The following is a 25,997-nucleotide window of genomic DNA, read 5'->3' as shown; positions in this document are numbered from 1 at the left end:
GGGCCAGGGCCTGGGGACCATCTGGGAAGCTGTGAGAGGCATACACATGTGAGTGCATGCATGCACGCACGTGTGTGGCTCAAGAGCAAGGGGCATGGCTCTGGCAGGGGTGCGTGGAAGGGGTAAAGGGGGAGGGTGCCTGCCAACACTGGAGGCAGATATCTGGGCGCAGAGACTGCAGCAGGGCAAGAGGGTCTGAGGCAGCGCTAAGGGCTGCTGGCAAGCCCAGCTCCACACTGTTGCCAGCAGGGTCCTTCAGGGGTGGCAGGGAGCTACATGGCTGGGCTAGCAGTGCTGGGGCCGATGCCCATCCTCTCAGGGGTGCAGTGGCCAGGAAACGCTGCCTGGGGGTAGGGACGGGGATCATTGGGGGGATCCTGGAAGTCCACGCTGGGCCAGGAAGTACAGGGGCAGCTGGAGGCCCCATTTGGTAGGGCTGCGTGGGAGGGTAGGGGAGCAGGGGGCTGCATGTCAGAAGTGAGGGGCACCAGCATGACTGGGGGGAGAAGTGGAGGGCTGTGGGTCAGGAGCGAGGGGCACCAGCATGGACAGGGAACTGTGGGTCAGTAGTGAGAGGCACGGCTGGGGAATGTGGGGCTGAAATTAGAGAGTGAGAAGCAACAGCATGGGCAGGGCACCAGCATATCAGGGCTGCTCAGCACCACAAAGAAGTGAGGGGGGACAGCCATAGCTGGACCCACATCCTGGTTCTTGTGAGCGACGAGGGCAGGGGGAGCTCCGATTTTCCTTGAAACCCCACCCCCAAATACAATGCCTAAACATACGGGTATTTAGAATTCATTTTATTACAATGACTAAAGCACATGTAGGTTTCCAAACTACTTTAAATTTATCAATAAAATACTATGTTCAACTGATAGCTGTATATATAGTGGCATTTCATTTTAATTGTGGAAAAATATGGAATTGTTGTTTTGTTTTTTAAATCAGAGAGTTTGGGATTTTTAAACTTAAAACCAGGATTCCTCCTTATCACATCACGCATTATACAAATAATGGCTGTAGATTTAGCACATTTATCTTAAACCACAGTTCAAGGGGCACAGAAATAACCCAGCAATTAAACCAAATTTTGACAGCAAAACTAAATGTAGATGTTATTTCTTTTGTTTAATTACTATTTGATTACTAGCTATACTAAGACCACTAAATAATAAATTACATATCATGGAATACAGATACAGTTTGCAAGAGTATCTTTCTTGTCCAAAAGAATTTAGAAATTAGAAAAGTAAGAGATCTGCAGTACAGGCAAGATTTTTACAAAAAAATACAGAAAATTTCTCACTACTTTTGGTTCCCAACAGATCAATCCAAGGGACACCAGGCATACAATTTGTTACACCAAGAACTGAAAGACAGTTGAAGCTACTAGATATTACTAAACATTCCAGTTTAGATTAGTTTTAAAGGACAGTTCAAACAATCACAATACTTACTGTGATGTTTTCTAAGTCAAGATGTTTGTTGTGAACAGTTTCACAAAGCCTCCGAATTTTTTCCTTAATTTTGTTCATATCTTTTTCATTCAGCAGCTTGGCAGAAGAAGCATCTTGCTCTAACTCTAAAAGTCGAATCATCAGATCTAAACTAGCTCTATCTAAATCCATGTTCAAACGATCTCTGCTCAGAATGTACATTAGAGCTGCTGTACAAAGAGATAAATTCTGGAAAAAACAAAAATGAAAATGTTAGTAAACACTTGTGCTAGGCGAACCACATATACTTAAACAAGAACAATTTTTAAACAGACACAAGCTAATCATTCAGGGGAGATGCACCATTGCATCCAAGCGTATAGATCCAAGAACTAGACCAATGTAACCTATTTTAGATAAAATTATTGGTATTTTTAACATGCTCTTTCTAGCAAAAGTATTAATACTCTAATCACTTACCATTGCAGACAAAATATAGATCATTTAATTCATTTTATAAAACACAGTTAGAGCAGTAAAGCCTTCAAAATTTACACTAAGGGATCCATGAGCACAGAACTGCAAGCAGTGCAGTGGGGGCATAGCTGATGAGGGTGGAGATCCCAATCCCAGTCAGTCAATCTCTGCCAGCACTGGAGGCTTGCAGGGAGGCCTGCCCCACCCTGCTACCTGGGATAAAGCAGAGGGGGCTGCTTGCAGCCCAGGAATTTTAAAGGGCTGCTGGTGCTGGAACACCATCCCATTAAAGCAATGGCACTTTTAAAAGGGCTCCCTGGAGCCCAAGACCAGCTAGAATGTCATGCACAACACAAGCCTGTTGGTAAGCTCCCCCAGCTACTGAGCAAGTCCTCTGTCACCCCCTGGTTGGAGAGCATGTCTTTGCTACATTCCAGCCAGGGGACCCTGAACATGTGGCTGCCCATAGTGCTTGTTATTCCTACATCCAACATTTTTTAGCACTACAAAAATAATGAATGGAGACAGCCATCTATCTAGTAAAGCTTCAGCGTCCAATAACAAGCCTCGTGGAGCTTGGGGCTCTGCTGAAAAAAAAAAAAAAACCCAAACAACTTCCAGAAGACCTCAAAAAAAGATGTTCACACCTGGAGAAGAGAAAATGCAGCACTAGGGAGCCTATGATGCAGGGGGGAAAAAGGGAGGGGGACCCACACAAGGTTAACGGTGGAAGACACTCAAGTTAAGGGCTCCTCTGCTGGACACAGACCTTAGAAAGGTCATCAAGGAGGCTGCCTTCACCCCACCACACAGGTAAATTTTTTTGCTTGCATGCTGAAGTCAGAATGAAGATAATTAGCCCCAAACTTTGTAAACCTTCTTGCTATTTCTCACTGTTTCTGCCTATTCATTACATCATCATATTTCTTCCCATTCAAGCATCATCAGTCCATTTTTCTATTTACTCACCCCCTCAGATGGCCTTCCATTCAAATCCCTAGTCCCCTGTGTAGTGGAATGGAGGTGTGGGTGAAAAGAGCAAGTAGGTTCAATGAAAGGAGCTGGAAGTTTCTGTGACCACATACCCACAATCTACTCTGTTTGAGGAGAGTCCAAGAAGACTTGTGTGTGGTAGGCTAACCAGGGAGATCATACAGAAAGCAATGCAGGTGAAATATAGGCAGAGAAATAACAGGAATCTCCAAGACCTTAAGATATAGCAGGATCACTTAAAATGGACCCAGCTTCAGTTATCAAGGGATAGCCATTTTATACTTGCAGATTATAGCTTGTTTCTTTCTGTGGCCCTTTTAAGGAGCCTGTTCAACTCTTGTACACTTCTTTAGTTTTAGCTTAATACAGATTTGATCCATAATGAAGGCTTATTTTAAAAGTTTACCATACTACTACAAAATTATTTTATTCCCAAGTATGCACACAAAACTACAGGTTTTCATTTAGGAGTTTTGAACATGACTTCGTTCCAAAGAAGGTGCATCAGAGTCACAAGACTATTTTTACTATTTAACCTCCATGCCAAAAAAGTTACAGATAGTATATACACATTAGAGATTTAGACTGTTTATAGGATTGTAAAACTGACTTTTTTTCTTTTTATTAAACTATACACACTTTAAGACAAAGATAGGAAAAACTCGTTATTCGCGGGTTTGGCATTCACAGTTTCAAATATTTGCAAATGCCGAACCTGCATTTTAAATACACTTTATGCACTTTCAGGAGCTCTTCAGAAGCTCTCCACTTGCTGCCACCCAGCTCCCGCCAACAGAGCTGTGCCCCGCTCCCAGCTGCTGGGGGCACTGCGTTCATGAACGCCGTGCCTTTTTTGCGGATTTCGCCATCTGCGGAGGATATAAGAATGTATCCCCCACAAATGGCGAGGGTTGCCTGTACTGGGGAGAGGAGGAAGATAAAAATAAAAAAGATGAGCATCTTAGAGATTTGATTGCCATACTGAGTTTGACACCTTCATAAGAGGATTCAGGACAAAAGTCTTCAGGTCTTGTTATAGGCAAGTTACTCCCACTCAGAAGATCTGTCCCCTCTTGCTAGTTCTATTTATATTCCAACTTGTGGGAACAGATGGTTATTTTCTAAGGTTCAGCAATGCATTTTAATTTATTTAAAAATTATCCACACACAGAAGACATTACAAAAACACATTTTTGTGGTTAGCTACTGACAGTTTTAATGAAAACAATAGCTTTGGTTTTAAAAATTAATAATCTAATATGCTAAAGCATTTGCAGCATAGCTTAAAGAGACACAGTTAATCAAAAAATATTAAGTTGCATTAAGTATACATATTCTAGAAAATGAAATGGAATGAGCATTTTTCAAATATGAAAACTGGTATTTGGGCAGAATTAATTGAAAACAAGTAATTTGACTGCATCTGCTAGTTAAAAGAAAATTTATTCATTACAATTACTGTTTCATAAGGTAAGGAAATAAGATCTGATATCTTAGCTCACTATTAAAAGCTACTGTAGTCAAAGTAACATTATACATTTTATTCTATTCACATTGCCTTTTGTGTCAAAGTCTTTTCTACCTTCTTAAAACTATTTCACTAATAATATTTACAAGCAAGTGTGTATATGATTTTTTCCTTTTCTCAAAAAGCTTACCTAAATTCAAGCAAGGGTATTACTATTATTATTATCATCATCATCTTCTCTCAAACGGGTACATAACTTATTTCAGAATAATTATTGCTTCTTATTTCTTTTGCTAGCCTCGATTAATTCTCAAATTTTCCTGTCACATTTCTATGAAGATGAACTTATTTCAAGAAAAATGTTATACCAGCGTACTAAACAAAGTAAAAAAAACTAGAACATACTTCTATAATTATATGATCTCTATTTATGTACATTAGTCCAAATAGAACTTTGAACTAACCAATACTGCAGACACATGAAATCTGAATACCTGATGATGCTGGGAGTCATCCAGTGTTTTGAAGACCATGGCGACCATGCCATGGGCTCTCAAATGCATGCGGAAACTGGGCATGGCGCACTTTGTCGCCAGGCTGATTACACTAGAAAAACAAACAATGTCATTAGTGTGTTTGAAAGCAGCTATACTTAAGGAATGTGCGCTGAATAAAACGTATTTAAGACTGATCTAAATACAACTCATATATGCAGTCCAAGTCATGTCTCGTATGACCGATTCATGGACAGGAAGCTTGACCAACGAGCAGCTTACAAAAATGAGCCTGAAGTTGCATGTGGCTGAACTGAGGCAAGAGGAGCATCTGGGAAGTCTGTAATACTACGGCAAAACTTTTAAACTAGAGGAGAAACTACATTGGCAATCTAGCTTCCACTCTTACTTCAGGTTCCCGCTGTAACTATCAACATTTAATCCATAGAGTGATCATGACCGTTTCAGCTTAACTTTAAAAGCAAAGCAACCAAGTACTGCTCTTCATAGTTCTGATTATTTAAAGTTCATCCGCTTCTGGCATACATCTTTAAAATCTGTAATGTTTACTACTATACTCGGCTCTGCTTTAAGGAGTCTGCTTTTCCATCTTACATTTTAAATTTAGAGTTACGTCGCCAAACAAACTGATTTTATTCTGAGCATAAATTGGATTCAGCTTCTCAAATAAAATCAAAGCAATAAAAAAAACCAAATAAAAGAATTTTAAGAGTTTGCCAAGAAAAAAAAATCATCGTATTTAATGTGAATAACAAAGTGTTATTATATTGATTTACATATTCATGTACATAAATTAACTTGCAGAAATATGTCATCTTGTATCATTAGAACAACCACTACTGTGATTTCTCAAGGTCTCAGGAAGAGAAGCAATTGCTGTTTTAAAATTTGCCTTTTAAAATTTTACAGCTGTTTAGATCCATATCAAGATGTCAAATAAAATCTCCCAACTTGCTAATTATCTAGCAATTCAAGTTTTTCTAACTATAGTATTTACAGTTTTTACAAGTATAGAAAAGAAAAGAGATTTTTATGGCTGCAGAACCACTCCATGGCTAATTCTAAGGGTCCACAAAAGAAACAAACAATTAGTAATTAGTATTTTAAAAAATGAGTCTTTAAATCTTTGAGGCAAGAATTAATTAATTTTTTGTTGTCTAAAGCAGGGAGCTACAACTTTTTTCAGCAAGTGTACCCCTGGCGGCTGGACGTGGAGCGTGTGGAGGGAGGTGGGGTAGCACATGGCCGGAGGTGGAGCGGCAGCAAAGCAGGTGGTGGGTGGCGGGAGTGGCCACTACATGCAAACTTCCCTCCCCTTCCCCGTGTCTGGCTGGCAGGCGCCTATGCAACCCACAGAGGGGTGTCGCTGCCCTCCTCCCTCTCTGCCACCTCTTAGGAGCAGGGCTACACAGGGTGGTGGGTGGCAGTGCTCTGTCCCTGCCTGCCCATGCATACCCCCTAGGGCCTTCCCAAGTACCCCAGGGGTACGTGTATGCCCAGTTGACAACCACTGGTCTAAAGAATACTTGCGTTTGCAAATCTAGCAAAATTTAGTGAAACACTAACTGAAGTAATGTTTTACAATTTCTAGAACCCTAATAAGACTCACTAGTTAATACCAACACTACGTAAGTTGCATTGGTCAGTGTTAATCATGTTTCTTAAGATGAAGCACAATTGGTGTCAGAGTGAATGACACCTCAGTACAAAGATATTAATGTTATTATCACAAACTGCAACTGTCCGGGATACTCTCTCTCTTCAGTCATACCGAAACTCAGGAAGGATGCTATGATGAAAGAAGTCTAATAGGAAATTTTGGGACATAATTTCAGGATGTAAAATCCTATACCATCTTTCACAGCAGCTACCTGCATCTATAACATATTGTAGATAGTCTTGTCTTCAATGGTTTCAGACTTTTTCAATCAAAAGACATAGCTTTTAGTTAATCACTTGTATGTTTATTTAACACACACTATCCTGGATAAATAAAAGGGTGTAAAGCAAACTGTTTTATGACAAGCATCTTACCTAAGGCAACGTGTGTTTAGGGGCTGATTGCTTTTCAGTCCACTTAGCAAATATTCAATATCATCTGTGAACTCTTGATTTTCGCCAAATTCTACTACATCATTGAAGTGCTTTACATGCTGAACAACAGTGTATAACTGGAAAAGACAAGGACATTTTTAACTGGGTGAGATGTTAACAAAAGTTGAACATTTGTTCAGGTTTCTTCTTTTTAAAAAGAACATTTAAGAGTCAATACACTGACTATATCAGACAAACCATCCATTTTAATACGGAAAGCTAAACTGCATTTTGATATTTTCGTTCAATTTTTGGAATCATTAATTCTTTATCTTAAAAAGTTATTGAAAATACTTACTTCTTTGTCTTCTTTCCTACATTTCAATGCAGTTACTATCTCTTGATAGGGCTGAGTAGGTATTGTCACAGTTTTTATCACTTTGGGAGGTGGTGCAGGAGCCTTAAAAACTCCATCATCTTTATGAATTGCCTCCTTTGAAGATAGCCTTACCTATTAATAAGAAAGTGCTAAAATGGGCAGATGTTTTCAGTATGCAAACATACACTAAAATACAGAAGGAAACAGAACAGGGCGGGCATTTGTCAAACTCACATTTTGAGTGTGCTTAGTCTTCGCCTCAACACCCACAAGATATATCTATATTAATTGGTGAATGCACCTATTTGTTAAATTTTGTAATGTGCCAGTGTTTGTATGGTCTTCTAACACAAAAAAAAAAGTTAGAAGGGCAGGCTTTATAACTAAAACAGCAGGTAGAATCTTTTGTATCTTTTGACTAATTGAGCATCAGCATACATATAACAAAAGTTTGGTCCTGAAAAGAATGTCAATTTTTTTTGTTGTGGTTTTGCCCACTTACTGGAGCAGGCTGTTATAGCCAATTTTTAGCAGACCTTCCGATAGCCCTCATATGACAAAGTTTGGTCTTTGTTCCAACACAGCTGCAACTGAAAACACAAAGTCTACTGTTATCACCACTAGGCACTCAAGTAATGCCTGCAGTTACAAGAAGCTACTTCTACCTGACAATGTATTTTGTCTGTAGTAACAAGCTATCTAGAACTTTATTCCAGCACTATGAAGTACCTGCAAGAGGGGATGGGATATAGGGCACTGCAGAAATTGCATCAGATTTAGGATACAAAACTAATGGCATTTTTCCTACACTAGCTTTATGTTTATTCACTTTACTGATGTTTTACACATACGTTTTGCAAAATTCACTATAACAAAGCTATCTTCCTATATGCAAAGTTAGAGGCTGTGGATAATGCAGTGCTGGGTTCATTGCTACTGATGGATTCTCAGCATCCTGGTTGCCTCAGAAATTGGATGGTTACAGAACTCACTTTGCCTACTCCTGTCTTAGATACTACTTTCAACAGCAGCATCAGCCTGTTTTCAGGCTGCTTCTGTCAGATCCTGTTCCTGTTCAGTAACAAAGTGACAAGACGGAAAACAGACCTTCTCAGGGCAAGACATAGGCAGTTACCCCCTCCAAATGTCTTGCATTAAATGCAAATACAATGTTCATCTACTCATCCATGACCTCAATTTTAAAGCAATACTATGAATTTACACTCTAAAACTTCTATTAAACCAAACTCTCCAAAGCCCAATATTTTTCATCATACTAAACACAGGGCGTGAATGTGCATGAACGCCACAAGTATCAAAGAATGGTTTCTGTTGCTGTATGTTAGTACATACAGGATTAGAACAACCACTAAAGCCTCTCACTGCACAACTAAGGGGGTTTTAACATGTTCCGGGGATGGACGCGCTTTAATGAGAGCAGCTATCTGCTCCAATTAAAGCGCCCAGAGCATCTCATGCATCAGTGTCCCTACACTTAAAAGCTCCCCTGCCGGCATTTTGAACTAAAGCTCATTCAATGAGCTTTAGTTAAAGCCTCACCACCACCATTTTGAAGCACAGGGTTGCTGATACATGAGACAGAGGCTCTTTGGAGCATACTAATTAGCATGCTCCAGGAGACTCCATTAAAATTGAGCCTGCTCTGATGCTTTGTAATTACAGCGCGTCAGACCAGCCTCCCCACACATGTACAGGAACTGTAATTTTTTACTTTCTATCCATATCATTGTAACTTGTTGATATCAGTTAACATTCAGACCCTAGTGGCATACAGTAAACTATAACCTTTCCATGTGGTAACATACTGGAAGTTTTGATGCTTGTCATTTAGAAGTTTAAATTAAGAATTTCTAACTAAGCTTGAAAAACTGATTCTGTTTTGATATTAGTAGGTTTCCCTTGAGAGCATATCCATGTTAAGTTTAGAGAAATGTTCTCTAGCTAGTGAGTCAGAACACCTGGAATACAGATCTTGGGGCAAACACTTCTCATCACCACCCTATAAAGAACATTTCTATACTGGCCTTTCTTGCAATTACAAAAGTTAAGGAGGCAGATTTGTTTGGTCTAGGAATCATGTCTCAACTTTTGGGCCAAGTGTGAATCCCACAATTACTTTTATAAACTGTAAAATAAAGCTATGAATTTTGCTGCTGAGAACACATTTTCTTATCAAATGATTCAGACTCAAAACTCCATTCAGGGAAAAATTGTTTATTTTCTGTTTACAATAAATTTTAATAACTACACTTCCACCATATTCTTGAAGTGATAATCTGATGTCCAGAACCCCAAGTATGAAAGTTAGGAGCTGAAATAATTTTTTCAGCTTTTTTTTTTTCCCTTTAAATAACTGTCTACTCTGGAAAGGCAGTTAGACTTAAGAATGAGCAAAATGTGAAGGCCTCTAAGATTCTGCATGTATACAGGCAGCCACAAACAACAGAACTATTTTTTGTATTACTGCTATTTAAGTAGCTGATTTGGAGGCTGATTTTGTTGTGCTATAATGGGTTATCAGTACTACCATGGTGCTTTAAAAACATTACACCAAGCAAAACAGATCTTGTACATATTTGAATCCAACTGTGTTGGGTGTTTTTAAAGTGATAGTTTGGAAAACTTCCTTGCCACCCAACAGTGATGGAAGTAAATCATCATAAATTCTTATAAATGTAGTTAACGTTTGATGGGGGCCATTCTGAAACAGGGATCTGGGAATAACTAAGACGGGTCTAAAACTGAAATTTGCTGGCCTCAAGAGTAGAACAGTAGAAAAAAGGATAAAAATAAAATACCTAAGGTAATGGAAGCTACAAGGTTGCAAATAATTTACATAAAATTCTGTTAACTTAATTAGTGAGCACTTTCAGTTGTGCATAAGCCCAAACCACTGGTTTCTGTTTTTATTAACTGCTGACCAGGTCACTGAAAACTGCCATGTTTGGCAAGCCATTTCGCTTAATGGAAAATGCTAGATAATCCTCATTGAACAGACTGTGGCAGAATACTTTTTATTTTAAATTTTCTTGCATCTCAAAATGATTAATCCCACTACCAGAGTGGGAAATGTATTGCTTTTTTACATTTGTTCCATAATAAGCTAGTTTTAAAAGTTTGCAGAGGTAAATTTACAATATTAGTAAAAGGAGAAATAGTGAACTAAATTCTTCCAACTCTTGTGGGCTTTTCCTTTAGAATTTACTGAAGAGTTTTCACTGACAAAATTTCTGTAGGTTCTAACCTTCAGCTAGACTTCATTCTGAATTGCTGTTGTATTTGTGAATGTTTCATATAAATGAGCACCAACCTGCTCAGGAGTTTAAAATTATGGGCAAACAACCAGGGTGAATTACGAAAGCTGAAAGAAAAAAAATAGCTTACTTACCGGTATGCTTGGAGTTTTCAATACTGGTGGTGCTGGTAGAGCCTCCGACTCTGGCTGGTTCCAGTGTCTAGCATTATACACAGCTTTTGTTGGCGACTAGAGGGGTGAAAAAAGAAGTTTTTTCTTATCTTGTCAGCTGAAAAGTAGCACTTGCACACGGTGTATGTTTTACAAGTGAAAAGGAATTTAATTTCATAAGATTTTACACTTAAGTTTGTTTTTGTTTAAACACAGCAGTTAATTTCTCAACTTCTCATATCCCCATAGCAACATCACAAACAATCTATTATGTTCTCTTTCAATACATGGCTTAACCTTGATGCAGCACCTGAACAATCTAGTTGGAAGAACGGCAGCAAGTGCTTGAAGTAAGGCTTTATGTATAGAATGTAGGATGCATATTGACACTGGACTGGATACATACTATAAACATATAGGCAACAAGTTTTCAAATGTTTATGTCTATGGATTTGGTACTAGTGTAAATGAACTATAAGTATTACCTATTAAGCACACAGCATCTCCAGTGCTCTGGCATTAGGAGCCTTCATGCTAACTAGCTCCCATTTTCAAGGTTTTTAACAGTTTTAGGACAACTATTACAAGCCTTTAAAATGAAGGGAGTTAGTTAGTTTTGGGGTTGCTAATACCACAGCACTGATAGTCCCATGAACTGTTGTTTAAATTAGTAAGTACAGAGCCCTTTTTTCCATCCCAGGACTACGCACATATTATCTGATATTTTTCCAATTAGAAAATTGGACATACCTCCACCTTTTAAAATACTGCTATGGGGTAGTATGCAGAAGCAGAAATAACAACAGGGATTTAAAAAAATGTACAAGGCTGTCACTTTCAAAGATCATCTCCAAATGGCATAAACTATGGGTCATATGCTTAATATCTGACCTCCAAAAGCTTCAAAGCAGAAATTGCAAGAGTTGGCACTCGACACATCCTTATGCAGCACACCCTGTTATTCATAGATGCAAAAACAGTAGAAAAATAGGAGCCAGTGACATGAATCATGCTGAAAGTGCTGACAAGACAAGAAAAGTAGTTGCTATTTGCAGACAAAAATACTGTCCAAGATACAAGGGACAATTTATCACCATGGTACGTACACAGTAGAGAAAAAAACAAAATGAAATAGATAACATAATAGACCTTAAGACACCATTAATCAAAATGCAAAGAAACTAGACATTTTAAAGGCATCACAAATATATAAAGCAATATTCAAATAATTCTTGCTGATCACACTCAACTATTTTTTGTTGGGACACAAACCAATTTTCAATCAATATAAAGAAAAGAAAATATCACTTGGAACTATGAAAATGAAACCTTCGTGCCATACATAAGTTAAAATGTCCTGCTAGAGTATATGGTGCAAGTTTTTTGCTCTAAAGTTCTTTTTAGCTAACAATAACCTATCCTTTGGTTAGTGGTGAGGTTGCTGCCGCAAAAGGTAAAAATAAATTGTGATTATAATCCCAGTATCTGAATCCAGTGGTGAAATGATGTTTAAGAGTCAATATTCTAGGTGCTAAATGGTACCAACTTCCAGCTGTCATCTCATTTAAAATGTACTACAAAGACTAGTTAAAGGTGTTCAAAAGTTTTAGTTTAATAATCTTCATGTAAGGGTTTTGCATTTAGAACTAACAGGTTTAAGAAAAAAATGTTTCTACTCAAAGATAAAATGATTTTCAAGCTTCAACTTGAGGATATTGTAAAGCTCCAAATCATGACATCAGAAAGCTATGTACATACATCTTGGCTGAGGTCTGGCATCATGACAAGGGTCTGTCATTCTCTATTACTGTGAGAACCCATGCCAGTGATTTTCAACCAGGGTTCCACAGCATTGTGCTGTGCTTTGAGATCTTCTCCAGGGTACCATGCATTAACTTAGAGATTTCAAACAGGAATTCATGATGTTAAAAACATTCTGACCTGCTGTGGCTTTTTTGAGTTCTTTGCAACAGAAAAATTGCTTTATTATTTTTCCACAGTCAAAAAACAATTGAAAGCTAAGAGCTGGCATTTTCCAAGAGGATGACCCAAGTCTCATCAGGGATGCCTCAAGTCTAAAGGTTGAAAACCACTGACCTAAGCCAATCCTCAGATTTTCTCATGCAAAAACCAGCTTTGAGTCAGTACTCTCAAAACAACCAACACTATTAAAGCTCCTTGCATTACTTTATCGATTCTTTTGACTAATGTATAAAGCTCACCATATGCATTCTACTTCTGCTATGGGTGAAGGAGGGACAGAGTTTTATAAGCATACACATGCAGAAAATAAAAATGGGAGAGCATTTTTTCTCATGATTGCTGCCTCTACTAAACATACTGAAGGTAAATATTAATTGAGTAAATATTTTAGTGCAATAAATACCAATGATACCCATGAAGGTGACCTAATGGTGATAGCATTTCAGGTACACATCTCATTACAGTCAATGAAACAAACAGAAAAACCAGCATGATTCCCAATGATTTGAGCCATTTAACAATGTCTCAAGAGCCACACACCATGCCACCGGAATCTCAGAACTACTGTAACTAGTCAATTATCAAAATCATTAGGTGACACTGTATTTGTCTTTTACCCAGAATAATTAATCAGAATGGACTGATGCTAGGCCTTCAGTTGTAGCTTGTCTCAAAAAGCACAGGACCTCTGAAGAAATGAAGAAGGAAGAGGGACAAGAAAGAAGAAATGCTGTTTTTTATTGCATAAGACACTTTTTCCAAAAAACTAAGTACATAATATATCAGGGGTTTTCAACCTTTTTGGATCAGTGTACCCCTGGTGGCTGGACATGAAGGTGGTGGTGGGGGGAGGGGGAAACACAGCCAAATGTGGAACGACAAGCAGCTGCCGTGTACAAGCTTTCCCCGCATCTGGTCAGGCAGGTGGCGCCTATGTGGCAGCACAGGATGGTGTGTGGCAGCTTTCTGTCCCTGTCCACCCAAGCATACCACAATTGACAACCCCTGAATTATATATAAAAAATACCATAAGAATGGTTTCTGCTGTTTAGAGGACAAAAGCAAAGTTACATTCTGCACATAATCCACAAGGAGCAGAACAACGATCAGGCTCTGCTTCCTAGCTGCTGCTTCTCAGGTACTAAATACAAAGAAAGATTTTATTTCATTCATTCTGCCTTTCAGAAACAAGGTGCCCACTTCATTCTGGGGCATGTTCTATGTGAGAACATAAAGTAACTGTTTCTGGAGACAATATATTGGAAGTCAGTGCAGAGACAGTGATTCTCCTACACAACCTCTAGCAGAGTCACCTCACTATATAAAATACTCCCTCTTTTTGATAGCTGTTTACTCCGAATTCCTCAGTGCTCCTCTCTTCCCAGCCCAAACCACACAAGTTGCATGTTTCTCTCTGCATCCCACCTGTTAATTCATTCCCTCTTGCTTTCCTTCCTATTTACGTAGCTTTCATTTGCCTCCCTTTCTCCCTTCCCCTCTTACACCTTCTTCCCCCTGCCTCAAGTGCAAGTCTGGAATAGTCCACATAATTGGTGCCAAATTACTTTCAGAAGCTGTACCCATACTAGAACTCTTTTGAAGAGCAGGCAAATACTGCTTCTTAGAAACTTCAAAAGGAGAGGGACCATTATACTTAGGAAGATAAAAATGAAATTTCCCAGGGAAAGTCATGAATAAGTTGTAGACAAGATATCATGTTAAATACAGGACATGTTCTTTAACATGAACATTTTAAAAGCTCCTGGAAAAATCTGTAAGTATTTTGAAGCTACTTGGGATAGGACTCCTGATCTACCCACGATGCAGATACATAGCAAGGAAGCATTTTTTGGGCAGCTTCTCTTAAGATGAAGCAGATTCAGCAAGTTCAGAAGCCACAGGCTAAGCAATGAGAAAGCTAACAGTGAAGACTGTCATTCAGGAAGAGGTCAATACTTTTCCCTGCTGCTTTGTGCATAACCTATAAACTGTCTTTTCTGCATAACCAAGGAAGAGGGCATGCACTCCAGGCAGCATTGAGAATGGTTAAATATCACAGAGCAGAAAACCTAAATAGGCTCCTCAGACTATTCTTAACTGTAAACCTAGAAAAAGTCTGCTTTGACATGGGTCGTGAACTTCATTCCTTAAGTTCTGTCCTCACAGAAGAGTGAGGAATTCGAATAAAATATGGATTGTTCTTCAATAAGGAATAAGTTCAGATAATAGGTATTTTCATTTGGAATAAAGTTAGCCTGTGTTTTATAGCTGCCAGCAAATTTTACTATGGTCTGCCTTTCTTAGATCTTTTGATCAGAGAATAAGAGAAAATGATTATGTAACCTATAAGTATGGGAAAATGGCTCCCTCCTGGGTTTCTTTAGGGTATGTTTTAAATCAGGTATCCCTACAAAGAACATTTTGTATCGGGTATCTCTACAAAAACTTATTACCAAATGGTTTTACCTGAACCTATAATACTTTTAAAAATGAAACAGAACAAAGCCCAAGGGAACTTCAATATCTTGTTATTATTTAAAACTAGCTTCAGCTATGAAGAGATGCATACTGCTCTCCAAAACCTTGAACTGACATCCTTCCAGTCTTCCCAAAGAAAATTTTACTCTTTTCTAAATAAATGAATCATAACAAAGTGCACAAATACAAAGTCTGTATAGGATATAAGCTAACAGATGACTGAATGGATCAGAAGGTCAAAGGTCAATAGCTAATTACAGAGAATACCCTGCCAATCTTGACAAATAGTTCCTAGACAAAAGTCCCAAACCCTTCAGTTCAGTGTTGGTCACACCATTTGTTAGACAAGCAGCTTCCTGACACCAACTGCCAGATCTGACCACCAATTTGCCACTCTTTCATTGTCAGAGACAGTTGGTAAAGGAGACAGCTGGCTTAGTGCCAGTTTCTCTCAACTAGATGATAATTCCTCACTGGAGTCAACACAGAGTTATCACCCAGCAATCTTCCCTGTCAGCTAAGGTATAATGCATTTTTTTTTAAATTAAGACAAAAATAACCATCTATAACATAGTCTTTTAGCTCATTCAACTGCAGGAAAAAAATGGTTAAACTGTTTGTAGAGCATCTGTCCTGGTGAGTGTATAATGAGCTGGCATCAGGAAGCAACTTCCTAAATGAAAGCCTCTCAAATGTGCAGGATGTTCTTCATAAACTTTTTAAGTCTGCTCTGTATAGGTACCAATAGATCCTGCACACAAAGAGCTAGGACTCTAATGAAGTAGCGTATCGTGTTTTGCCATGTGCTCCTGCTGCTGCTGAACAGGAAAAATATTTCCATTGTTCTATAGATCTTTGTAATTCACTGAAAAGGGTTTTGGCAAATGTAGAAACATATTTGTAACTGCCCTAACATACGTCTTCCAAATATGGCTAAAAAGTGAAACATTTTTGAAAAGTTTGCTGACTTTTCCAGTGGATTGACTGACGGTGCTGAGCTCCAAACATGCCAGCATACATCAGTGTAAGTCTTCATAAACTAACTGTATACAGTGCTGTCTCAGAAGCTATGTACACCAAGTCATTCGTCAAATACATGTATAGAATGTTTTAAGATATAATCACTCAACTTTTTAGATTAACAGATTAACTGTTAGTAGATTTAAAACCTTTGCAACCTTACAGAAGTAACACATGAACTGCCTTTTGCATCCATAAGGAGTCACTGAGGTGGCATATAAATAACTGACATTCACAAATTTCATAACAAGAAATTTAGACATATTATGGCAAATTTTATTTTAATAGCAACAAAATGACACATGAATAAACTCCAGCATTTAAATAAGGGCTTAAAGGGCTAAAACCTTCCATAGAAAGTTTAGGCTTTTTTAAAAATTGCTGTGTCACAAAAAACCGACATGACAATGAACAGAAAATTAAGGTTTTCTTTTTGCGCAATTTAATTTGACCAGTAAGTAACAGAATAAAAACCTGCAGCACATTAAATAAATTTAGAGAAAGAATCAATTCCATTGTGCATTGCTGGTACATTCTTCAATCAACAAAATTCAAGAAATAAGGTAATTATTTAACAAGAGCCATAGAACTAACCTAAAACAAGTCCATACTTAAAATGCACAAGTTTCTGTATCATTTGGAACATGGAATAAGCAAAGTTACTTGAAAAAAACAACATGAAGGACAGTTAGGTAGTTAGGCACTGAACCAGGAGTTAGGAATCCCAGGTTTAATTTCTATCGTGGCTCCAGACTTAATGTGTTTTTTGGTCAGGTCACTCAAGCTCCAGTCTCATAATGGATAAATATGGGTAATATTACTCCTATGAGCAGTCCATCAGCATCAGTAAAACTTACTTGATTGAAGTAATGGACGTAAACCAGTCTTTGGAAGAAAAGCCCTAGAATATGTTTATCTGGGGATACTGCCTGCAAACCAAGGCCTTCTGTCTGTTCTGCCAAAAACTGGTATTTACTATGCCTCAAAAAACATGGAAAAATAGGAGCCCAATTTTGTTTTAAATCTGATGTACACTAGCAGTAAAGTTTCTGAATTATTTACTATCATAATCAAGAGTAATAAAAAGCAGTTTCCTTGTGGGGGAAAACACTGGTTTTAGTACTCAGCTCACCAAGTGCCCTAAGAAAAAACAGTACTTCTTCAGATGCTTGATTGATGAGTGCCTATTATCACATCCCCTGCACATGCAAGAGGGAGTCACAGCCCTTCCACCATTCCTCAGGCATCTAATGTATATAAATGCATTGGTGTATTATGGAGACAAAGAAGCTGGATGGGCAGGATTTGCCCCTATATTAAAAGATAAGCACATGTAAATAAAAAGAATTTAAGAAGCAACAAAATCTCTACTTTTCAAGCAGAAAGAGTTGTAAAACTTCACTAACTTTCAACATTCCCTTAATTCTCATCAAGAAAGGAGTAAATACTTAACATTGTGACACTTGGTCTGGATTGGCATGTTAGCAGGGAGGTCTACCCAAAGCCAAATACGGGTAGAAATAGGAACTCCTTGGAGAGGGGGAAATATTTGTTTGCAGAGAAAATGCTCACATTAAGGATGATGCAATGTTAAGTAACTGTGTCAGTAGGAAGGAATACAGAGGACAAATGACAAGGTAGAAGTCTTTTTTTTTTTTAAATCAACTATTGGGCTACCATATTATGACACATCCCTCCTCCTCCAGTGTTAGGGACTGAAAAAGCCAGCACATTTAGTTTATAAAACTTAATGAAAGTTCAAAGAACAGGACTAAATGTATACCTTGCCTCCCCATTTGCTGGCTACAAATCCTCAGGCCAGGAAGCTTCCAGAGCTGTGAATGAGCACAAGAACTCAATGGGAAGAAGTCTTTCAAAAAAAGAATCTTGGGGTGTACCAATTTAGTCATTTTCCCTTTTCTCATTTAATATGCAGCTGTAGATCAAGAAATAATTTTTTTAGCTGAATTCTGCATTCAGTATTGACTTCTCATCTGTGATACCAGAAGCATAACAACTGTATAGGAGGTAAAACAGGGGTGGGCAATTATTTGGGCCTGGGGGCCATATAGGGAGTTTTGATGAGTTGTGGATAGCTGGCTGGGTCAACCCCCAACTTCCTCCATTCTCCTACAACAACTCTCCGAAACTCCCTATGAAGAATGGGGCCTCAGGCAGGCAGGGAGCTGTGTTTGGGAGCAGGACAGGTGGGTGAGACCTCACAAGGTGGGATTGTGGACCAGAGCAGGGCCAGGGCCCAGAGCAAAGCTATATTCCACTCTCTGCACATCCCTGCCCTGTGGCATAGGTTTGCAGGGGCTGTCTGGGATTTAGGTCCTGGGAGCCAGCCACAGATGAGGGAGGGAAGAAGGGGGCATGGGGCACATGCAGAGCTGGCCTGGGCAGCGTGGTCTGCAGAACTCTGCAACCCACACTGTGCTCCAGGCCACACCCACAGCTTAACCACAGGATTGGTCCTGGTGTGGCTGCAACTGCCTGGGTGCTGTTCTGCTCCCCTCACCTCCAGTGGTGGCTCCTCATCCTGCTCCTGCTGCACCGTTCTGGGTGGGGTGGAAGCTTTAGTCAGGCTGCTCCTGCCCCAGCATGTGGGGCTCTAGCTCCAGCTCCCAGCTGCCTTTCACCCACTCCACCTGACCAACACAGGGGGAAGTGGATGGAAGGCAGCCAGGAACTGGAGCTAGAGCTCTACAGGCTGGGGCAAGAGCTTCCCAGCTGAAGCTCTTGGCTGCCTTCCACCCAGTTGGCCACCTGTACTGGGCAGGCAGAGGGGGTGGAAGCCAAAGCCCCTGCACGCTGGGGTAGGAGCTGCCTGTCAAGCTTCCTCCCCACATGGAGCAGTGCAGCAGGAGTAGAAGGAGCCACCACTGGAAGCAAGGGGGGCTGAACAGCACCTGTGTGTACTGGCCCATGGCACAGGCTGCACCAGGAGGGGCTTGGCCCCATGTGAAAGGCTGTGAAAGTTGGCCCCATGTGAAAGGCTGTGAAAGTAGCCATGGGCTGGATCCAATCAACTGGTGAGTGCATCCCAGCAGGCCATGTCTGCCTGCAGACCATATTTTGCCCACCTCTGGTTAAAGGCATTTGCATATGAACAAAAAAACAGAACACCCTTTTGCTTATTTTAGGAGCAACAGCATGTTAAATATTTAGTACAACTTTGATCTCCTGAGAGGGGCAATGCTATTGCTCGCCAATAAATTCTTAACATTCAAAATGTTCCTTCCTGAAGTGACACAATGAGGCTGATAAGCTTCAAGGACGGATCTATGTGTTACTTCCAAACTGAAGAAACTAGGAAGCCTCTGGGAGAAAAAACCATACAGAATCTAACAATATGCTGAATAAGAACCAAGTTTACTGGCATTAACATATCAGCTCACCAACTGGTCCAGTTAGTCAACAACTTTTGTACTTTGTGACCACTGACTTCTGAATCATCTTCTATACAAATAAATCCCTGGAGAGGTTGGTATCCATGACAATGCCAAGAAGCTATAATCTATAAGATATCTGGGTGGTATTGACAAATCCATGATGCTCCTGAGCATGCTCTGGGTAGGCATCCATTACTGTGTGCACTTTTTTCCAGGAAGGATGCTTTGAGGAGCAATCTCTCAGCATGGGTACACATTAAGTCTTTGTGACCAAGAAAAACTTTGGAGAACACCCAGAAGGATGCTGAAAGGCAATTAGGCCAAAAACAATATAACATCATCTCCATAAAGCTGACTGTTGCACATAAGGCCAAGACAGGACCTCTGAAAAGTTTCACATACTAATATGTAAGCAAGTGCTTCAGATGGATTAATTTGTGACAGAAAAAAATATTTATGGAACCTGATGCTATGTTGTCATTTAATGTATTCATCCTGAACTTTGGCTCCAAGAGCTTGCAAGTAAAGTTCCCTCTACCTACGAGCATTCTTGAGAGCTAAAAAGAAGATGAAGTAGAGCCCGTGTTGTATCACTCCTTGAGAATTCAATAACATCACTTCAAGACAAATGATGTACTACTACAGTCTTATATTGGTGTTTGCCTCTAGTATGATGACTGTCAGCATCCATTAAAGACTTAAGGAATCAGGATGTGCACAACCAGTGAGCTGGAGGCTTCCAACAGAGTAACTTTACTTCCCATTATGTAAAAAGTTGCAGAGGAAGAGAGGGAAAGCAACATATTTAGTGAACCCCATGGGCAATTAAATTACACATACTTTCTTGAAGTCAAATTACTGCTCTTCAGAAGCCATTGCCACTGAAGGCTCCACCTAAAGATACTGTTCTCAATTACTGCAAAATTTGGGTGGGGGGTTGAGTGCATTTATTTTTTGTAAGTCATGTTGGTTCTCTGCTTAAGAGCCATTCTTCTGACATGATGGTGATTCAATATTGCCCTCTTATTGGAAGCATCATACAGGGTCTGGGTCTACTTGCCTGAAAGTTTTAGGTTTTCTATAGGGGTGCATCAATAGATATTTTGGGGGCTGATACCAATAGCAGATTTTTAAGACGACATATTGGCTGATATTGATCCAATTTCGGACACAGCACGGAGAGCTGTGTGCAGCTGGGAAGCCTGTTGTAGTGGAAGTGGAAGAGAAGGGAAGGGATGTGGGGGGGTGGGGCATGTGCCCCCTGGATCTGTGCAGGGCAGGGTGGCTGCCACTGTAGGCTGGGGCTGCGCCAGGCTCTTCCCAGTGAGGGCTGGGCCAGGCTGCCCTCTGGGTGGGTGGCCGCAGGCCCACCAACCTCTTCTCCCAGTGCCACCATCACCCACCCCAAGCACAACCCATCCCCACCCAGCCCAGCCCATCCCCCACCAGGAAAAGCCCAGCACAGCTCTGGCCCTGGCCCCGGCCCCAACCTGCAGCTGCAACCATCCTGCCCTGTGCAGGTCCAAGGGGCACACTTCCAGAGCACATGCAGTGGCAGAAGCCACGCTCCCTCCCAACGAGCCATGGCTGTCCCATGCTTGCCCCACCCTGACTGGGAAGCACCTGCCCCACTCCCTTGCTCACCATGAGGACCTTGATCCGCCCCTCCATCTCCTTCCGCCACAACAGGTGGATGCAGTCCTTCAAGCTGCAGGGCTGTGCTCTGTGCTGCACTGTTGCCTGTGCATATGCATGGGCCATTTAATCAGACACATTAGGCCAATTTCTGATACAGCCAATTTTCTTTATATCAGTGCTGATTTGATATTGGACCGATATATTGGTGTACCTCTAGTTTTCTATCTGGCATCTCTTTTGACAAACACCACATGACAAAGGAATCAGCCAGCTGAACATCCCTTCTTTAACACTTAGCACAGTGATTCACAACTAGGATACCCAGCAGTGAAAAAAAGCAAGTGAAAGCAGAGCTGACATATTTCAAAGGGTACCTTAAGTCTAATGAGACCAAGAACTGCTGACTTAACTGCAAAGTGTGCCAAGACTGGTGGTAGGATCTGTATTTCCCTTTAAGCTACAAGACCACATTAAATTTACAGTTTACTGTGGCAATTACTTATAAACACTGAAACAGGATATTCAAGTAGTGGCCAAAACCCACCTTGCCAAGGGATGAACTTTTCACAGCTTCAGGCAAAACTGGTCTTGACAGATTTTTAGCTTGCTGCTCTTCTTAAGCATCTCAAGGTTTTGGAAGCAATGGAGGACAATCCCCAACCACAGCTAATGCTAGTGAAATCTTTCAAAGACAGCTTCTATTTCAGCAGCTCTTCAGATCCTGAATAAAAGCAGCAATTGTGAACCTAACTTTACATGCATGGCTCTCTCACAAGACATGCATGAACTCTGTAGTTAGATCCAGAAGAGGAAAAGACCTTCGAACAAGACGACAGTCGAGTCCATTCTTAGAAGTATTTTGCAGAAAAGGGAATTGGTTTACCCACATGTAAACCTCTCATGATTTACATTTACAATCTCAAAGAAGGAAGCTCTTCTCCCAGGGAGACAGATGAATATAAGGGTCCAAAGTGTCCGTTCTAGGGTATATGAATAGTAGATTTTTATTATGTAACGTAGAAGAGAAAAAAAGAACAGAGGCCCTGAGTATCTTGAAAGAAAACCTTTTAAAAAAGTTTCTCTACGGTGGAAGCAGATTCTGTAGTGTCCTGCTGCTATTATTTTTGAATCCTAGTATCTCAAATACTAAGGGGAGGGGACAAGGATAATTAACCTCTTAAGACCCAGCCACTCACCTTACATGGTTCTCCACTTTATTTGTAAAACAGATGAAGGCTCAATAGGATACTGCCAAAAAGGGGATCTGAACAGAAAACTGTATTTGTTTGTGTCATGGGTAATATTAGAAAAAGTCAAGCCTTTTCAAATCTTTTGAGACCAAATAGGTTCCCTGAACTTCATAGATACTTTCTATGGGTTGAAATAGAAGTTATGACATCTCATTTATGTCACCATAAAAACACATTTATGGCAGCACAAATACTGAGCAAATAGACATTGATAAACTTTGCTGCGCCACATGAAAGGGAAAAAAAGTCAGTGGTACAAAAAAACCATGGTAAAACTGCTGCTTTTTGCACCAGATATCTATTACCTCTGTGGCAGAAGAGTACAAGCAGCCTGAACCTGGGGTCTGAGTCCATGTTCTGGGCCTGGCTGAGCAGGGACAAGCCCTTTTCCACACAGCCAGACCTACAGCCCCAGGCCTGGCTGGGCAGAGAAAAGTCCTATCTTCCCAACTCAGGCAGATCTATAATCTGGGTCTATCTGGGCAGGGAAAAGCCCTGACTGGGTGGGGAAAAGATCTACCCCTCCCCACCAGTGAGACTCACACACCAATGATTGCTAGGGATAGGTCTGACTGAGCAGGAATGCAGGAAGATCACACTGTCCCTTGTCCTGCATCATCACGGGTGGGACAAGGGGTGAAATGCATCTCACTGAATGAAGCGGACCAGCTATATATCATGACAAATCATGGCACAGCTGATCTGGTTCATTCAACAATGTCCGTTGCTAGCCTCAGACCTCACCTGAAGAAAGAGGAAAGTAAAAATCTGAGTGTTGTGGTCAAGTTGGTTTCACTTACTGAAGAAATGAGAAAAAGAAGTGTAAGGCTAGCACTATAGAGGAAAATGAGAGAATGGTATGGAAAGCTTAAGTCACAACAAGGAGGGCACTATTAAACTCAGTAGATGTTGCAAGGTTAACTCCACACATACACAATCCAGTCAGAGTAGACCTTTGGAGGCATGAGTGCACCCATGCCAGTAACAAGCCTGGTGCAGCCCCTTGTAGTCTCCTGGCTGCCTGCTGCAGCTGGCCCAGGCTCTGGGCAGGCCCCTGCCAACCTGCCAGGCAGCCAGGAGACTGCAAGGGGCTGCACCAGGCTTGCTGCTGGCATGGGTACACACATACCTCAGGGCTAATGGCAGGTAAAGGGCCAGGGCTACGCTGCCACAACAAAGGTCAGGCTCCTGGCAGTTCCCCCACCATCTACCCCTGGCATGGCAACATACTACAAGTTGAGGTTACAAGTTGGCACTCTGCACAGAAACGCTGCTGACCCCTGAAATAGAGGGTGCCTATACACATGCTCCAATTCGTTCCAATTAGAACACGTTGGACTGAATCTGCTGGACCATCTGAATTAGAATGTTCCAGCGTGATTCACCGTCACATGTATTTGGTGTCCCACATTTCAAATGGTGACAGGGGCACTTTAACAAAAACCCACAGCCATTTTAAAAAAGTGGGATGCTGAATAGATATGACACTGTGACATTTTTATTACAGTAGCTGCCCAGGAGCCATTCTAATTAAAACACTGTGCTCCCCACCCCAGACCATGTGTATAGACACCCACAGTGTCTAAATTGACAGCTGCTTACTCTTGCAAGTAACTACAGAGGTCAGAGAAGGCTTAGCAATGACTTAAAAAGATTAGAGTAATTATGAGGGAAAAAAAAGAAATATGAACATATGCAACTCTACTAACTACAAAAGCAGGGAACAAGACAACAGTTTACAAATATTTAACACATAAGTCCAAAAATAAATTAAATAATCATTCACAGGATAGAAATATAATAGAAAGTTTAAAGTAGGGATATCCATGCTACATAGGAGCGAGCTTTCTAAAAGCAGGCATTTTCAGGCTGTGCTTCTCCAAAGACAAAACAGCAACAACCCCATCAATTTTCAAATTGGACTGACATCCTACTAGAAAAGCACACTTCAAAAAAGAATCCTTTATTTACAGGGAGATTGTCTTGTATCATTAAGGGGTTTATAATAAATTGACAATGAGTTCACCTAGATTGTGATGCTACCAGAAACCCTCAGATGGCATCAGAGTGTTATTTTTTCCAAAGCTGCTGTTTATCACTTTAAGATACATTTTGGATTTGTATAAAGTATGTAGAGAGCACATTTCCATATCTTAAACCCACATCCTGCTCCTCTCTTCTTTCTTTCTACGACGATGAACTGCCAGGGCTACCTCTTTTGAGTTGCAAGCTGAACCAGTTTAATTCAAACTCCAATTCAGCAACTTCAAACTTGCCAGAGTTACTTATGGATGCTTCACACCCATAATTTGCAAGGAGTCAGGTAGTGGAAACATTTATTTTGTAAGTCACCAGCAATGTAATTATGCACTTTATATCCTCCCTGCCATCCAGGGTTGGGGTGGAGCAATTTAACTAATGCTCAAAATTACTGCTTAAGAACAGGGTAAGGCTTAAGGAGGTATAAAGCTTCACCCACATAGTCACAATGACTTGAGCACATAATGAATCTCATTTAAAAGTTAAGCATGCTGCTTTAAGCAGTATAAAATCTATCACTTCAGAACAAAGCTATCTTATCACTAAGAATACTATGGTTTTTTTACCTTAATAAAAGTTACTGGAAGCTTTATACACACACACACACACACACACACGATAAAACTTTCAAGACAGCAAGCCTAACTTAAAAATACCTATATACAAGTTTAAGAACCTAATGGCTAGAGCTCAAAAGTACCTATGAGCTAAGAACAGGAGCCCCACTGACTGATGAAAATATTTCAGCACAGCATAAAATGGCATTGGTTACAACTACAGCACAACTTATTTACATGTCTTCAAGTCTGCTACTCTTGCATCCAAGATTTTTATGAGGTTCCAGGGCTTATTTTTAGCATAATGAACATTTAAGCAAGTAAGTTCTTTATTAAACAAAAAAATACCCTAGGTAAATATAAAATGCTACTAACAGTTGGAAAACTAATTAAATAAACGTTATAATATATATATGCCATTTAAAATGTCTCCTGGCTAAAAGGGACACATATACCCAATGGAAGGGTGGGGCTATCACCAGGGAGCGCTATACCTCAGTTGCTTGGGGATGTAGGGGGGCAGTCAGGAAGGCCAAGGCAGAGATGGAACTCAGACTAGTGACCCAAATCAAGGACAACAAGAAGTCCTTTTTTAAATACATAAGGGGTAAAAAGGTGGTACCGGTTAACGTGGGGCCTTTGCAAGACATGCTAGGAAACCTGGTCGTCACACCAGATGACAAAGCTAACCTATTTAACAATTTCTTTGCCTCCATTTTCCTGAGCAGGGACCAGGTCACCCTGCCCCCCACCGGGACCACCGTAGGCCCTGGGGGAGGCACACCCAGACCTAGGGTCAGGGACGATCTAGTCAGGGAACTTCTGGAGGGACTGGACGTATTTAAATCAGCTGGTCCTGATGATCTCCACCCCAGAGTGCTGAGGGAATCAGCTGAGGTCATTG

General features: G+C 40.5%; 1 protein-coding gene across 1 annotated transcript in view; it reads right to left on the bottom strand.

Annotated features, from left to right (window-relative positions):
- Nucleotides 1–25,997, bottom strand: part of WAPL (WAPL cohesin release factor) — a 129,786-nt gene that overhangs the window by 18,963 nt on the left and 84,826 nt on the right. The window contains exons 5-9 of the mRNA XM_019555888.1: nucleotides 10,715–10,810; nucleotides 7,285–7,437; nucleotides 6,927–7,063; nucleotides 4,872–4,983; nucleotides 1,461–1,688 (exon numbers count right to left, since the gene is read on the bottom strand). Of these exons, the coding sequence (XP_019411433.1) occupies nucleotides 1,461–1,688; nucleotides 4,872–4,983; nucleotides 6,927–7,063; nucleotides 7,285–7,437; nucleotides 10,715–10,810 (726 nt within the window). The remainder of the gene's footprint in view (nucleotides 1–1,460; nucleotides 1,689–4,871; nucleotides 4,984–6,926; nucleotides 7,064–7,284; nucleotides 7,438–10,714; nucleotides 10,811–25,997) is intronic.

This window comes from Crocodylus porosus, unplaced genomic scaffold, assembly GCF_001723895.1.
Source record: "Crocodylus porosus isolate Cpor-Errol unplaced genomic scaffold, CroPor_comp1, whole genome shotgun sequence".
Taxonomy (NCBI): Eukaryota; Metazoa; Chordata; order Crocodylia; family Crocodylidae; genus Crocodylus; species Crocodylus porosus.
Note: the sequence above shows the minus strand (reverse complement) of the source record. Positions and strands in the feature narration are given on the sequence as shown.